The sequence below is a fragment of the Sturnira hondurensis genome, unplaced genomic scaffold, assembly GCF_014824575.4.
Source record: "Sturnira hondurensis isolate 20B ecotype Veracruz unplaced genomic scaffold, ASM1482457v3 Scaffold0014584, whole genome shotgun sequence".
In the NCBI taxonomy this organism is placed as follows: domain Eukaryota; kingdom Metazoa; phylum Chordata; class Mammalia; order Chiroptera; family Phyllostomidae; genus Sturnira; species Sturnira hondurensis.
The window spans coordinates 725,471-742,709 of NW_028087215.1; the positions used below are offsets into that span (position 1 = coordinate 725,471).

Sequence of the window (17,239 nt, forward strand, 5' to 3'; positions counted from 1 at the left end):
GAATGTGTCCTACCCTGTCTCATATGGAAAAATAAATTTGTATGTTTGAAATGTAAAAGAAAAGTAATCATAAAAGTGAAGTAATGTATGTATCAATCTGTTTTTTTTTTTAAACTAAACAAACTCCGCAGTGGTGAAACATTAACTAACATTCAGATAAATCACACAGTACTGACAGTATTAATATGGTTCTTTGGCTCTTCAAGTAAATAAGGTATTCTTTTTTAACTGACAGCCTGAATAAAGAGTAAAAGATTTCTCAAACATATCTTAAGGCTTCTAAACATATCTTTTAATGTAAGAGGTGGTCTTAAAATAGATGAAATTGTTTTTCTATCTATGATTTTAATTATTTTATTTTTTTAGAGAGAGAAAAAGGAAAAACATCAGTTTGTTGTTCCACTTATTTAAGCATTCATTAGTTGTTTGTTGTGTATCTCCAGACCGTGGCTTGAATCTACAACCTTGGCATATTGGGACAATGCTCTAACTGAATTTCCTAGCCAGGGCCCATCTGTCTATGATTTATAGCCAAATTTAAAGAAAAACTAAATGAGATCCTACACATAAATGCACAGCTATGAAATAAAATTATAGCACTTTACTAAGAAAGGGGTGCAAAGCTTTTTAACAGAATGTTTTATATATGATTTTTGCCACTATGCTATAATTTTCTGGCTATTTTCTTTCCTGTATTAACTAGGGTTATTTTCTAACTAAAATAATCTTAGTAGATAACAGATATCCCCCAGCATTTATTACAACATGTGAGTCACAGTGCGTTACAAAACAATTTCTTAAAATGGGGTATCTTACTAAAAAAAAAAAAAAAAGCCCTACATTCTCTTAACTTTAAAACTGGTGAGGGGACATAGATTGATATGTCCCGTATTTAGTTTTGGAGATCGGGCTTGTTAAGTACAATACCATGCTTTTAGATGTCTATACTGTGAACATTTTTCAAAAATTTTTTTTTTTTATAATTCAGATGAAATGCAGTACATTTTTATTTGAACAATAAAATAACATTTATTGAGACCATACAGGTCTTTTTTTTCACCTTTTTGAAAGTATGTGGTATGTATACTTGTAGATTACCCAGTGTATTTCTTTTCTCTTTTACGAAGGGACCTAATTCTTGGAAATAACACTTATGTTAGTTCACACTTTAAATCCCAAAAAGTTAACGTCCCAGTTATTGTATAATCTGTTTATACTAATCATTTCATTTTCTCAAATACTTTATTTTAGAGAGGAGGGAAGGGAAGGAGAAAAAGAGGGAGAGAAACATCAATGTGTGGTTGCCTCTCACACGTCCCCTATTCAGGGCCTGACTTGGCATGCAACCTAGACATGTGCCCTGACTGGGAATTGAACCAGTGACCCTTTGGTTCACAGGCCAGTGCTCAGTCCACTGAGCCACACCAGCCAGGGCTCATACTAATCATTTTATTTTAGAGGTGATTTTTTTTACCTCTGCCAACAGAATCCTCATGTCATGCCTTTCAAACATATTTGAACATATATCAGCAAACTTTTAAAAAATATTTTAAAATCAAGATTATTTTGAAATGATTAAAATGCCAAAGGAAAACCAATTCACTATTTTAAGTCACTATAATATAGTCAGTATTCTACTCACTAAGATAAATGAACCTATCCAGATTTTTCTGTAATGTTAGTGTTTTGTATACTTAGGTTATAATTCTGAATGCTCCTGAGTCTCTGGAAATATACATCCCATTGATAAATGTTTACTTAAATCACAACACTCAAGGAGCTAGTACTATAAATCAACCAGGGTTAATTCCAGGCAAGAATTTTAACATGACTTAAAATAACTATGTTTACACACCTTAATTGATTGCAAATATACCATCACTTGTAGGTAAGTGAATATGGAGAGAAATGGGCACTGTGGCTTTGACATAAAAACATCTTCATAATGTGACAGTTGGAATACAGGACCAATAGATGTAAGACGTTTCATACTACTGCCTCTAAATCAATCATTTTCAAAAGGTGTAAAAGCCAGTTTTGCATGTTCAGTGTTCATAAGAACCAGTCATAAGAAAGCTGATAAAAGAGAATGTTTTCCAACAAAGAGAAAAATACCAGGGGGGACCCAAGAAAAACAAATTATCTTTTGGAGGGCGATCCCTTTGTAGTACAGGCTTCCCCTACTAGGTGGGTGTTCTAGGAACCCATCGGTATTTGTTTTACCACCTGACCTTGTGAGGCTGAGTTCAGCTTCAATGAATTTTTTTTGAAGATTCAACTGATCTGCCCATTTCGTGATGGGTGATGTACGAATGCACCTGCCCACACCACACTGAGTGTTCCATTTTTGACCAAAAATGGCTTGACGCCCATGGTCCACCCTCCCTGTTCACCAGATCAAACATTGTGATGATTTAGAAGAGGTGAAGCAATAGCAGAAACACTAAATCATGAAAACCTAGTTCAAACCTGTTTCGAGGATTGGAAAAAAATGTCTTGATAGGTGTATTGCATCAAATCGACAGTGCTTTGAAGGTTACTGGAGTTTAAACATGGAAGAATACACAATTTTTATAAATTCCAGGGTTTTTTGGTGCCCCCATTGTGAGCTAACCCTGCATTAGGTAGCTTTGGTTTTCAAAAGTAACGCCTTAAGTAAAAAAAAAAATGTAAATGAGAAGTTTAAATGACTGAGAATATGTACACACAGTTTCTAGGGGCCTGTATTCAGACTTTGCCATTCCTTTGTTCAGAAGCTATAGACAAAGTTAAATATAGTCTTCTTAAAGGAGCTTAAAGTTTAAAAATTAGTCTGAGCTTAAAAATGTTTTTATATGTTGCAAAAGTTCATTTGCAACGTGTTAGGATTGACATGATTTGGTTTGCTTGATATTTGATCATTTTATACTGTACTCTGCAACTCAAAAGATGCAGGACACAGGGAGAGGGGTCACACTGCTGGATGACTAGTGCGTACAAATATGTCACTGCCAACACTTGTTTTGAGATTTAGTGTTGACATTTCCCCCCAACGTTTCTCTACGACTAGATACCATCCCTATTGTATGTTTACATACATGAAATAAAAACTCATAATTTTTTAGATCACAATATTCAAACAAAACAATGGAATAATCAAAGGAGAATATGTGACCTCAGTAGCAGAAAAGGTAGACCTACACTGTTTGAAGAGGTCCCAGACCTGACGCCTGTGCATGATACAGCTCCACAGTGGGAAGGCTTTGGGATCTGAGCAGTAGCTTGAAAACTCTTCATTCGTTGATTGGTTTTGATTACCCTGAATTTGTTTTTATTGTTGACACTACTGCTGATGTCCCCATGCCCCCAGCCCCCCAAAACTGGATTGATTATATAAATCGTGAATGCATAAATAAGGATTTTCTGTTTTAGGATATTTTTAAATCAATTCCCTCCAAGATATTAACAGTACCTGGGCTTAAGTGACACTGTTAAGGACCAACTTCCAACCTCAACAGTTCTCTGGAAGGAGGAGAATGAGGGGAATTCCCTTCTCTCTCAATCTATAGGCAAAGGTAGTTCCGTTTAAAATCTTGCCACTTTTACAACAGCAAAAAATTTGTTTTTAAATGTTTTAAAAGACCGCAAAAAAATAATTTCCCCTTTAATCAACAGTAGCAACCAGCTGCTTCTTTTTAACTTTCAACTGGTGTGAGGCACTCTGATGGGCCACAAGAATTTTTAGAAGATGCAATACCTGATTAGTCAGGGGCACTGGCTTTCTTTCCTTAGCCCGTCAAATTAAAAAAGTGACAACAGCCAATGCAACAGGAATTGGAAGAATCAAAATTATACCTACTTTTTTGTCAGCAAAAAATATATGTATTTTTGGTGTGCTGCAGAATTTTAGATACTAGTTTTTATATAGCATATGTTGGGTGTGTGTGTAATCACATTTAAAAATTCACGTATGAATTTACCAATTTTTAGGAAAATGACTTGCAGGATTCAGAGGAGAGTATCTGGCACCAGTTGCTATAACTTGGCATTACCCCAACATCTGTCGCAGGCTTCTTTGTCTTAATGAGCATTTTCATTCCACGAAACACTATTTGGCCTCTTAAGTATAGGGGTGACCCTCCTGTGGAAACTACATGTCATTCCAGTTTAATGTTGCCAGCAATAATTAGTCCATGTAGACTTAATGTATCATTCCTTTTAACCAAAAGACACCTAATGTTGCTATTCAGAGTCTAAAGCTTACGTCGGATATACGTAAACGCATGTGCTGCCAGTGGTAATTCAGTTAACTCAGGAAATGGTACTTTACCCTAAGAGCGTTATTATAATGAAGGATAAAAGGTAGGAAACTTTGCAAGTGAGGTTGAAATTGCTAACTGGAACAAACGAGTCCATTAAATATTTATACCACGGACTGAACTGTGCCTAGGGCATAAAGGATAGTAATGATTAAAAGGGCGTCGGTCAGAAATCCATGCCTCTGTCCCAGCTGGCTTTACAGCCACGTGTTGACTCCGGCAATATAATCCATCTCGGTCCCTAGCGTAAGTAATCAGGGTGCACTTAAAGAGGCGGAGGCTACCCACTGGCCACGAAAACAACCCACCAAGCTTAACCATTACAAATTATACAATTAGTTTAAGCAAAACAGAATGAAAAGGCACCGCGTAAAGACCGCCTTTACAAAAAACAAGCCCCGCCCCTGCGTCAGCAATCCTCCGAGGAAGGACACGCCAGCAGCGCGAAAGTTTCGTGTGTGCGCAGTAAGCCAGCCCAGTGCCGCGTGGGAAAGGCGGGACTTCCCTACCTCCTACGTCACTCCAGTGCGACGCTAGCGTCACTGGCTTGACTGGGAAGGTCAATAGTGGCTGCGGGCGGCCCAGCGCTCACTTTACGCCTGAGGTGCCGACGCATGCGCCTGGCGGCTTCGACGGAGGTAGAGTCGCAGCTAGCCTGGGAAGCCCGCGTTTTGGGCTCAACCCTGGCGCACACATGCTCTGCCGGCTTGGTAGGTGGCTGCAGCCGCTGTCTGTGCTGCAGCTCGGAGCGCACGGTCCGCAGTTTGCGCGGGCCCCTACTGGCGGTACCGAGCGCTCCGAGGTGCGGGTGTGGGCGTTGGCTTCAGTCTCTGCAGTTAGCCCGAGCGGTGCTAATGGCTGGTATGAGGCCCTGGCCACGTCGGCGCCCGTGCAGGGTGCGGAGGATCTGCTGCTCGGCGCGCACAGCGCCATGGGCCTGCCCTGGTGGAGCACCGTCGTCCTCACCACCGTGGCCCTGCGCAGCGCCGTCACGCTGCCCCTAGCGGCGTACCAGCACTACATCCTGGCCAAGGTGAGGGGCGCTGATCTGCGCGTGGGAGCTGAGCATCAGTTTAAGATACCTAGATTATTTCCGGAGTGCTTACAGTTAATTAATCGTGGCCACTTCCTTGTAAAGAAAGTTAACCAGCGTTCGATGTGTGAAATAAGAGATGTTTAATGACACAAGTACCTGTCATTTCATTTATTCTACTGGGTTTGCTCAAAGTATAAGTGGTTACTAAGCTTGTTAGAGAAGTGAATCAGCAGAAGTATGGTGAGACCTATAAAATTACTGTTTTTGAGGTTTAACAAGATTGTATGTCTGCAGCATATTTAGTCCCTAAATATTTCAACAGATTGTTTTAGAAAAAAACAGTTAAGCTAGCGATTTGCACACATGATTCCCTATTAAGGCCGTTCCACCTACAAGCCTGTGTTTGGTTAGTCTTAGCCACTCATCTATCAATGCTTTGTTATCTTTTCTGTGGAATTAGGATAGCAATATGTTCCTGCCCTACTTCACGAGGTTCTGAGATCAGATCACGTAATATGGGTTAAAGTGCATTGAACGAAAATATTATTGGTAGGTGAAACTTAAGAAAAAATGGCTTCAATATTTTAAGATTATTGTCATTAGGGGAAAAAACCTGTGGATGCAGAACATAAGGGAATTCATCAGCAGTAAGGCTGTGAACTTTGCAGAAAGAATTAAATGCAAAATTTGGGGGACTGTGGCTGTCACAGCATATGAAAGACTTATTAGCCAACTTCTTTTCTGTTTATGTTACTAGGAAACCCAAGGATGAAACATAAAAGTGTAGGGTGCAGTTTTCATTTATTCCTTACAGTAACTGTGAAGTACGTAATATTACATGTTTTGTATATGAGGAAACAAGACCTTAGACGTTAAGTAACTTGCCCAAGATCACAGCTAAGTGTATCATCTGGAATTTGAATTTGTTTGTAACTGAGCATACCCTAAGCAAATTAACCTCTTATGCTTACACTCAAAGTTTCTTGACGTGCTCAGTAAATCATATTTTTAAATGTGTTGAGGGAATAGAAAAGAAAATTATGACTGGTTATGAATAAAGATCTTTTATGTGCTCATAACAAATTCTACATTTTTTTTAGCTAGGTGGAAAATTTGCAGCCAGAAATAAAAAACATTGCGCGGCACCTTAACCAAGAAGTTGCAGTTCGTGCAAATCAGTTGGGGTGGTCCAAAAGAGTTGCCAGGTAGGCTGATTCTGTGTATGGAAGACCATGAAAATGTGTGTATATAGTGTGTAAGTAATGATATTAATTATGCAATATACAGTTCTTTTTAATATTTTAATAATTTTATGTGGCATAATAGTTTTATTATTTGTATTTTACTTTTTTAATTTATTGCTTTTAGAGAGAGAGAGAGAGAAATATTGATTTGTTGTTCCATTTATTGATGAATTCATTGGTTGATTTTTATATGTGTCCTGACCAGAGATTGAACCTGCAACCTTGGTGTATAGGGACAGCACTCTAACCAACTACCCAGCCAGGGTATGATAGTTTATATATTGGGCTGAAAGCGGAGAAATGGAGAAACAAAGACAAGAAGATTAAATTTCTTATTCTTAAAGGTCCCCAGCCGACTGAAAAGACTTGCAATAAAAAAAATGACTGAATTAAGTACTATAAAAAGGTTTTGTGGAAGAAGTTGGGTTATGGAAAGTGAGGGAAGGCTTCACAGGATGAAGATACTATGCCACTCTGTTGGGATTTTAGTCAATGAATGATACAGGCTATTTACGGACTTGACCTTTTTGAAAAGATACTGTAGGCGATAGTCCACAGGAATAGGGGAGCAGAAATGTGAATGTCATGATAGAAGCCAGGATGCTGTCATCCACTGTATTTACCCTGTGTGGTCATCTGCCTGGTGTCTTAGAAAAGCATTGCCCAAGGGGTGTGGCCATGCTGCAGTCATCTGTGGGGAACTTCTAGGTCCTCCTGCTTCAGTCAGCCTCAGCTGCTACTTGCTTCCCAAATTCTGATCCTTACTAGACTGTAACACAGTGTTCACCTTTTCACAGCAATGAGGAAAAAATATATGTTAGACACACACACACAAGGTCTGTCTGGAAAAAGTTCAGACATTGTTAATATAATGAGAACGGTTTGTGTGACATTGATGTGACCTGGCAGCCAAGGAAAGTGGATTGGAATGCATATGCATGAGCAATGACACCTTCACTGTACTAGTCAGTGGGGGTGGTAGGTGCCATTGAGTGAGAATGTGTACTGTGTGGCCGTCACATTCAAAATGACTGAGTGAGTAGAGCAATGAATCTGCATTAAATTTTGCATTAAGCTTGAACATTGCTCTGTAGAAACTATTCCTATTATTCAGAAGACCATAGCTATGGGCAACTGGTGATTGGCAGCTTCATCATGATGACGCACCCACTCATGCATCATGTCTCATGTAGAGTTTTTTGGCAAAACATCAAATTATCCAGGTGACTGAGCCCTGCTGTGCCCCAGATTTTATGCCCTGTTCCCAAAACTAAAATCACCTTTGAAGGGGAAGAGACTTCAGACTATAGATAATATTTAGGAAAATATGACAGAGCAGCTAATGGCGATTGGGAGAACTGTGTGCGGTCCCAAGGTGCCTACTTTGATGGGGACTGAGGCGTCATTGTCCTATGTACAATGTCTCTTGTATCTTGAATCTTCTTCAATAAATGTCTCTTTCATGTTACATGGCTGGATACCTTCTAGACAGACCTCATTTATGGGTATCCATATATTTTATCTATATAGGTGTAAATCTGCCAACTATCTTCAATATGAAATTGCTTCTCTTTATTTAGTGTTAAAAAGACCTGACATTTAAGTCATTGCGATAGCTTAATGTCTTTACTCAATAAAATAAAAATTTGGCAAACCTGTAGTTTTAAAGTTTTGCTGATCAGAGAAATCTCAGAACTATTGTTCTAGGCCAAAAGAACAGGTTTGTAGCTGCTCACCTGGGTTATAAATGCAGCCGAGATAAATCTGTGGCACCCTGCTTATGCTGCAGTGGCAGGACAATTGTCCAGCTACCTCTTTATGCAGATGGGAGGCACATTCTTGGAGGACACATCTGAAGGTTTCCTGCATTTTCAGTGGAACTGAGTCTTGACAGGTGAATGGGAATTTGTCAGATAGATAGCCAAGATAGTGGGTTGTCTACACAGATGGTATGATCATTTCCAAAGACATGCTGACGTGGAAGTGTGATTTGTTGGATGACCTAAGTAATGCAGGCGCCAGAAAATACAGGTCTCTATAGAGGAATAACAGGAGATAAAGATGGAAGAGTAGGCAGAGGCTAACTTACAAACGGCCTGGAATGCCGGTGAGTACCATCGAAATTCTATACACTATAATTCAATTAAATTCAATATACTATAATTCGATTAAGTTCAGCAGACCTATTGAATACCTTACCTTTGTACAAAAATATGCTGCAACAGACTCAGAGATGAGTAATACCCAACACTTGACCTTCAGGAGACTATAAGCAAGAAAGTGAGACTTAAGACAAGAACAGGAATAAATAATATGGCTAACAGAAACAAACAAAGAAAATCTATGTGAGAGAGAATTGAAGAATGGAGACCATTTTGGCAGGCTAAGAGCATGCACAGTACAAAACAACACTGCTACAAAAAGTATATTCAGGAACCAAGTAATTGAGCTTAGCTAGAGTGGAGGGATTTGAGTAAAATGTTCTTTCACTTTTAGTATTTTCTATAGAAACCACAGTAATACCATGTTGTGGAGTGTCTGTCGTTAAAGCCTAACTGGCCAAAGATCACTATGAACAAAGCCTATAGTCTGACAACATTCGATTTATTGAATTGCTATGTAATTTTTGTGCCTTGCTAGGGAATTTTAATAGAAGGCTTAATTTACCTTTTGTGTAGTCATCCCCTTAGTGGAGCTATGACAGTTAGAGATGCTACCTAAATCCTTCAGCCAGTAACCCCCACCTGGCTGCATTCGGGCTGTGGTTGTGAAGCCCCACGAGTAGTCAGACGACATCTCCTTCCCCACATCCCCTCTTCCCTCACAACAGGCTCACCTATCTGAAGAACATGCGGAGGCTTGTTTCAGAGCTGTACGTTCGGGACAACTGCCACCCGTTCAAGGCCACAGTGTTGGTCTGGATTCAGATTCCAATGTGGATCGTCATGTCCGTTGCTCTCCGGAATCTCAGCACAGGAGCGGCCCGTGCAGAAGGTAGTGGTTGCGGAAGTCTGTTTCCCGCAGAGAAGTTCTCTAACACTGTCTCTGTGCTCTTAAGGAAAAAGAAGAAAAACCCCATACTTTTCTTCATTTGAATACTTTAAGCATGCCCCTTGTAAAAGGTGCAGGTGCGGAATTTGAAGTGTGAGTGCAAGCGGACTGTGTTGGGAGAACAAATCCAGGCGGGACAGTGGTGCCACCGCTTCTTGGAGGACACAGTCCAATCGGTGTTCAAGTTCCAACATTTGATGTCCTAGCCGGTTGTTTTTCCTTATAAACTTAAGGGGACAGAAAAACTTCCATAGTTACAAGTGTAAACATTAATTAAGAAACAATATTATCTAGAGCATTTGGTTTTTACTTAAAGACATTTCTCATGAGAAAGCAATCTGAATAGACTTGAAAGGAGCAGCCTGTGGCTACATAATTATTTAAAAATTAAGTCTGAAAAGATTACTGCTACATATTTTTGTGCTCCCTACATCTGTTTTTTACAGAAAGCTGCTTGCTGCTTTCTCCATATGGGAAGGACTGATTTGTGCTATGGCATGAACATAGCCTGAATAAAGCCAATGCAAGTCTTCCGTGTGAGGGACACCTTATTAGAATTATATTACTATGTCTTACATATTCCCTTCTCCTGTTTTTAGAAATTCTTTATTATTTATAAAACTTTCAGCAGGTTTTTCTGTTCAGGAGCAGTTAGCTACTGGTGGTGTCCTGTGGTTTCCTGACCTCACTGCACCAGATTCCACTTGGATTCTGCCTGTCTCCGTTGGTGTCATCAACTTACTCATAGTAGAGGTCAGTGGTTTTAAGTAAGGTTTGTTTGCCAGCTAACTTTTCAGGAGTGCTGTTGCTGCTTTCTTGACATCAACTCTAAATGTGTTTGAGTCTTAATTCTAGTTGGTAGCTAGAATTAAGCTTGTTTTCTGGTTGTAGGTCAGCCATGGACAAACTGTCTTAGACCAGTTCCTTAAACTGTTTAGGGGACAGATGCTTATAATTAAAATAAGAGAGCTGAATTAGAACAATTACAAAGTCTCTTTCAGCTTTAAAATTCTATGATTCAAGTGCCCATCAATAGATGATTGAATTTTAAAAAACGGTATATTTACGTGGTGGAATACTACATCCCCATAAAAAAGAAGGAAATCTTAACGTTTTGCAACAGCATGGATGGACTGGGAGATTATTATTCTAAGCAAAATAAGCTGGTCAGAAAAAACCACTTACGTGAGTCTAATGAACAAAATTAACTGATGGACGAAACAGGAACGGGGGCATGGACACATGGAACAGACTGGCAGCTGTGAGTCGGGCCAAGGGACTGGATGAAAGAAGGTGAAGGGATTAACAAAAGAACATACATGTGTAACTCACAGATGCAGGCAACAGTGTGGCGAGGGCCACATTAAATATAACCTCAGCTACATCTTACCATTATCCCATGCTTCTTTATCACCAGTTGATGGGAAGCGTGCTTTTAATTTCATAAAGAGCTGCTCTCAGACTCTGAGTAGAACATAGACTCTTTGAACTGAAAGAAACATTAGAAATGATCTACCTCTGTTGAGATCTCATAGGCCTTATGTCCACTGGTCTCAGAAATCTAACACACCGTTATTTTTTTAGATAAAAATGAAGATGATACTGTAAGGTATTGGTTGAAAATTTCTTGAGGAAAGACTCCAGTCTAAGTGTGGTCTGAGTGTATCTCCTAGGAGCACCTAGCAGAGTCTTGTGAATGTGGTTGGTACTTAGTGAATATTTGTTAGAAAGAAGAAAGTGATAAACACAAGGTCACCAGGTCACCGTGGATTAATATCAACCCTCTGGTCTTTCCTTTATGCCATGTACTAAGCCAGTATGCATAAGTTTAACAAAAGTTTATTCTCAGTTCACATAACCATATTTTAGGCACTGTTTTGGCAGGTTACATTCTTGAGCTCATTTAATTCTTAGACTAATCCTGTGATGCAGGTATTAGTGTTAAAGCCTATTTTAAGGTGAAGAAAGTGAAGCACAGAGAGATTCAGTAACTTGTGTGAAGTCGCATGATGCCTAAATGCAGAGCTGCCTTGTGAACTAGGAAGTTTGGGCCTAGAATCTGTGCCCACTGTGCTGCCTCCTAAATAAGTCATTCACAACTCAGACTGCTTTCTCCAGTGTTGGTTGCTTCCCTTAATCCATATAGCCAGATGGCAGACCTTTGAGAGACCAAGTTCCTGCTTTATGCCAGGTGCTGTATTTAAGTACTGAGAACAAGGGTAATGATTCACACATAGTACCTATCTTGAATGGACTTTCAGTCTTACAGTCTTTTAAAAAATCAACTTATAAAAATTATGCTGTGATTCTGTTTAATATAACTGAATCTCTTTCTTGTGGCTGCATTTAAAACTTCTGCACAATTGTTACATTTTATAAAAGATTCAGCGATGTCAGACTCATTTTCACCAGGGGCCACATCAGCCTCTCAGTTGCTTTTGAAGGGCCAAATGTAATTTCAGTGCATAACTGTAACTACTCCTAAACAGTTACGCGAGAGCTCGGTGCTGCCGCCAGACAGAAACAAGGTGCCAGGCGGATGAAACAAGACGGAGGGCCGGCTTCGGCCGTGGGCCTTGGGTTTGCCCCCTGTGAGATAAATGACCAACCACATAAATTTAGCCTTGTCTTGATTTATTTATTTTTGCTTTTATTAAAATAAAGTGGAGGCTAGTCGACAATCAGTGTGTGTCTTACAGCTTGTTTAATATGCATTTTAATAATAATTTTGTGTGTACATATTCTACCCCTTCAGATTTTTGCTCTACAGAAAATTGGAATGTCTCGTTTCCAGACGTGTGCTACGTACTTTGTTCGAGCAGTGTCCGTGTTGATGATCCCAGTTGCTGCGACAGTGCCTTCGGTGAGTGAGCACCAGCCCCGTTTGCTTGTTAACCTTGTCTGAGCTTAGCTCGACTGGCTGGGTGTCTGCCTCCTCTATTGAGCTTTCTCCGACTGCTCAGTCCCTTGCTGGTTTCCGAGTGCTCTGTGTGGTAACTGATTTACTGTCTGTTACCTTGCGACACTTACATCTTGGGACTGGCCCTTTATGTGGATGTGTCCTCATCCTCCTACTAAATCAGACTCTTTTTCTCTTTTTATAATCTTGCAAAATACCTTGCACAGTACTGTGAACAAAGTATTCACTCTGTTTGGTTAGCTGCTATATTGATTTTTTTCTGTCTACACAGACAGGGCCAAGGAATTTAGCACTTAAAAACGAAGCAGAACTTTGTGCTGAATCCGTGTGGGTTCATAGGTCATATTAATTATTTAACCTTGAACAGCACCTCATGAGATAGGTACACTAGTCCCTATTTATTTGTAATTAAACTTCGGTAGAAGTAGAAAAAGAAATAGTTATGTTTTCAGTTATTTTGTGTTTTTATAGTCTTCTGTTTATTTGTCATGAATACTCAGTGCGAAGAAGGCCAAGCTTTGTCAGGGGTAACTCAGTCTTTGCCTACACTGACGTGTAGCTCAAAGTAGAATCTGTTTGTTGCTGATAATTGGGCTTTTACCGGTTTTTCATGGTACTTGCCTTATGAATCTGAAACAGTGTGTTTTCAGCATCAAAATGTGTTTTTAAAGCTATCCCTTAGACATAATATTGTCATTATTCCTGTGTAAAGTAAGTCTCCACACTCCTAAACTAGACATCATAATGTCTGTGAGAATTAATGGAATAACATCGAGTACCTATTATAGTCATTTGTATATAAAAGTAGTGAAATACCCTGTAAAATTTTTTTTAAAATACAGACTTGCTACATTTCTGGGTAGAAATAATATCAGTTGTAACTGAGGAGACCCCCAGCTCAAATAAAAGAACAGTGAAGTTTCAGTGATAGGCTGGGTTCAAAGTGAGTAACAGGTCTAATATAGTAACGTAAGTACCCAAAAGTTTATTCTCTTAAATATAGAACTTCAATTAGGCAGTTTAGTGTAGAGCTCTCGGGGCACCAGAGAGGCCCAGCCTGCTCCTTTCTCAGTGTGCCATCACCCACAGTCCGTGATTTCTGTCCCTAAGGCACACGGTGGCCGTGACGGCCGCTGGGACTCACCACCCGGCAGGAGTGGTAAAAAGGAACTTCACGTGCAGCCAGCCCCTGGTGAGGAGCCTTGGCAGACGTCCCACCAAACACTTGTGCTTACGTCTTAGTTACGTGGCCACATCTCACTGTGGGAGAGGCTGGGAAGTCTTTTTTTTTTTTTTTTTTTTTTGAGATGGCAATATACCAGCTGAAAGGTAGGACTTTATTAGAAAGAGGAATGATTTTTAGTAGACAGTTTGTAGTCTGTGTAGTTGAATGCAGGATACTTTTTGCTTAGTGGATAAATCAGATGATGATAGGTCATGTTTAATCAACACTGGCTTTGTGCCAGACACTGTTTAAAGTGGTTTTCATATATCAGCTCATATAACTCTCCCAACAGTGCACTGAAGCAGGTGCTATTATAATCTCTCTTTAGTGATGAGGAAGCTTCAGCACAGAGAGGTCAAGTAACTCATCCAAGGTCACTCATCTTTTAAGTGGCGGGGTCTTGGCGCCTCCAGGCAGCTTGGCCTTTGCTCCCAACTACAAGCTAATCTACCTTTGATGGTTTGTTACTTTCTCTTCATAAAAACTTGCTTTTGGAACAAATGTGAGAGCTTAATGTGGGCCAGACACTGTGCCTACCGCTCTGTGAATTATCTCATTTATTCTTCACCGCAACCTTCTAAGAAAGGTGTAGTCCTGTGCCCATTTTGTAAATGAGAAGACTGAAACAGAAGAAAAATAACATACTCAAAGTCAAGTAAATAGAATGCAAACTCAAGCAATTTGACTCCAGGACCTGGGTTCAACCACCACAAAGTTCATGCCTCGGGGGTCTGATTAGCTTCTGGTGCCAAACCTTTGGAACACGTGTGGGTCTGGGATTGGTGTTAGAGGCTGCGGGACTTCCTCACTGGCCTGTGTGAATCAATCTGGGTGGCAGCACAAAAGAAAATTGAAGATGTTAAGACTGTATGTCTCAAAAAAGTCAAAGGTAATGCATTCCTGACCATACTTAGCACAGTTCCTGGAAATTTTGGTGGTTAGAGGACTGTGTGGAGGAAAATGAGGTCTAGGAAGGCCAAGTTTGCTATCATAAATGACCGTGCCTCCAGCGCCTTACCTCCAAAATAGCAGCTGGTCAGAACGCTTGGTGCGGGGAGCATGCTTCAGTGCCAAAGGAAGGAGGGGAGGCCTCTCTTGGCCTCTGGGAGCTACTGTGTTTCTTCTGGTTTCTGTCATGAATGCCTTGCCTTTTGCTTTCTCTGCTCTTGGTCTTCCTTTCATCCTTCCTTCTTACCTAGTAGATCCGTCACGGGTACCTAATAGTGAGCACAGGTCTCGCTCCCTCCTGGGTGACCAGGTGTACTTCTCTTTGCAGAGATTGTAATTTTCTTTGTTGTTGCCTGCCTGTCTCTGGAGCTTGGTGTCCTTGGAGAATGGACAGGTGTTAACATTCATGTCGGGTTTTGTGTGTTTTTTTACAGTCGATTGTTCTCTACTGGCTGTGCTCCAGCGTCATGGGCCTTTCTCAGAACTTGCTGCTGCGTTCTCCTAGATTTCGCCAACTTTGCCGAATACCCTTGACCAAGGGAGATTCAGACACTCCTTATAAGGATCTTTTTGCTGCCTTTTACGCCAAGTTTATTTCAAGGAAATGACATATTTTTCATCAGTTTTGAAACAATTTCAAATGTCACTACCACTTTGATATATTTTGAAGATTTATTCAGATATGATTTAATTTGCCATCATTTAAAATCATTAACTCTGCGAAGTACTATTGCTTAAAATATAATCTATTTATGTTTGACAACACTTAAAGTCTTTTAAATGCTAGAAATGTATTGATACTATGTTTAATTTTGTCCTAAGAATATAAAAGTGTCTGGCTCTGTTTACAAAATTACAATTTGCTAGAGGAGACAACAACTTTGGAAAACAAGTAGATGCTCAGTGATGTCAAGTTGTACTGAACAGTCCCACACATTAAAACTTTATAAAACAGCCCTGGCTGGTGTAGCTCAGTGGATTGAGCGCAGGCCTGCGAACCAGACGATCGCGGTTCGATTTCCAGTCAGGGCACATGCCTGGGTTGCAGGCCAGTTTCCAGCAGGGGATGCACGAGAAGCAACCATACGTTGATATTTCTCTCCTTCTCTCCTACTCTCCTTCCCTTCCTTTCTAAAGATAAATAAATAAAATCTTTAAAAAATAAAAAAAAATAAAAGTAAGTTAGCTGTGAAAAAAGAAGAAAAAAAATGTTATAAACAAAAGAATCCAGTGAGGTGATTCTTAAAATATTGGAGGTGTGAATGATTATAGGCGTGTTTAAGCATCTGATAAAACTTTTTCTCTTCAGAAAATTTCTAAGACTAACAACGAAGGGGCCATCATTGACCACTGCCCTGAAATGCCTCTGGCAACTTCCAGTTAAGAAATCTTATCTTAATGGAACATACATTGACAGTGGGTTAATGTGTGATTTTTAAAAATGAACTTGAGATACATGGTAGTCGAGTACTCCGTGCATGCAAGACAGCACCTCGTGTGGTAGATGGCGGCCTCTCAACCACCCTCTGAGAGAGCACAAGAAGCGTACATTCCTTTTCCCATCCCCCGAGAGGTCTGGAATATAAAATACGGAACTAAGTACTGCTAGAGACCGAAGTGAAAACCTAAGCATTAAGTTCTTTTAGTCGAAGGAGGATAAACCAGAAGGGGCTACCTGTTATGGAGGAGATTTTATAAACTTGTTTATTTGGAAGGATTAAGTACTCCAGTGGGTTAAAACTGTGGTAGATGTTTAATATAGAAAAAAAAATTCACAGGTAATGTAAATTGTGGACCCAGCAGTTTACTTGTTGAACTAAAAAATGTGATACAATTCTGGTTGAGATTTTTAGGAATAAATTTGACAGACATTTGAGGAGATTATAAATTTTCACTATTGGAATATGAAGTAGATTCTGAGATGCCCTATCATTCCATCCTATGTTTTTTAATAAAATAAAAACTAAAGTGAAATTATTGATCATTAGTCATTTCTTGAGTAATGTCTGTTATGCCTTAGCCATGTTGGCTGCCCTGTTACTGCAGCTCACCGAGGACGCAGAGCAGCGGAGGCTGGGTTCTCTTCCTGACTCCGCAGCCCTGGTTCAGGACTGTCCAACTGAGAACAGCCGTGCTTCCTCAAACTTACCTACAGTCAGTCCTCTGGCAGATTTTGTATTTGCCAGCTTGCCAACCTGCTAAGACTTATTTGAATGCCCAAATCTATACAATACTTCTGATGACATTCTTGGGCACGCACAGAAGAGTAAACCATTCGAGTCGCGTGAGGCACACTTTTCCCTCAAGTCAAACAAGGCAGTGCTGTGCCTTCATGTCTCGTTTCTCAAATGGAAATAAGTGTCCTTTGTGTGTGTGTGTGTGTATTTAGTGCTTTTTTTCTTCATTTGTGTGCTTTTTTGTTAGATTATTTCTATATTTAAAATGGCCTCCAAGTGTCATGCTGAAGTGCTAGCTAGTGAAGTTTCTTAAGGAGAAAATTCCTGCATTAGATGAACT

The 17,239-nt window shown here is 39.9% G+C and overlaps 1 protein-coding gene across 3 annotated transcripts; it reads left to right on the forward strand.

Annotated features, from left to right (window-relative positions):
- The first annotated feature begins 4,831 nt into the window (after nucleotides 1–4,831).
- COX18 (cytochrome c oxidase assembly factor COX18) lies at nucleotides 4,832–15,676 on the forward strand. 3 transcript variants are annotated; one of them, XM_037063439.1, is made up of 6 exons: nucleotides 4,832–5,331; nucleotides 6,439–6,539; nucleotides 9,409–9,587; nucleotides 10,258–10,382; nucleotides 12,385–12,492; nucleotides 15,157–15,676. In XM_037063439.1, exons 1-6 carry the CDS (start codon nucleotides 4,993–4,995, stop codon nucleotides 15,328–15,330), a joined length of 1,026 nt encoding a protein of 341 aa, XP_036919334.1. In that variant the 5' UTR covers nucleotides 4,832–4,992; the 3' UTR covers nucleotides 15,331–15,676. The 3 variants fall into 3 exon arrangements, with proteins under 3 accessions (XP_036919334.1, XP_036919335.1, XP_036919336.1); XM_037063440.1 differs by having other exon boundaries at nucleotides 9,409–9,572; XM_037063441.1 differs by having other exon boundaries at nucleotides 9,409–9,572; nucleotides 10,261–10,382.
- The last annotated feature ends 1,563 nt before the right edge of the window (nucleotides 15,677–17,239 follow it).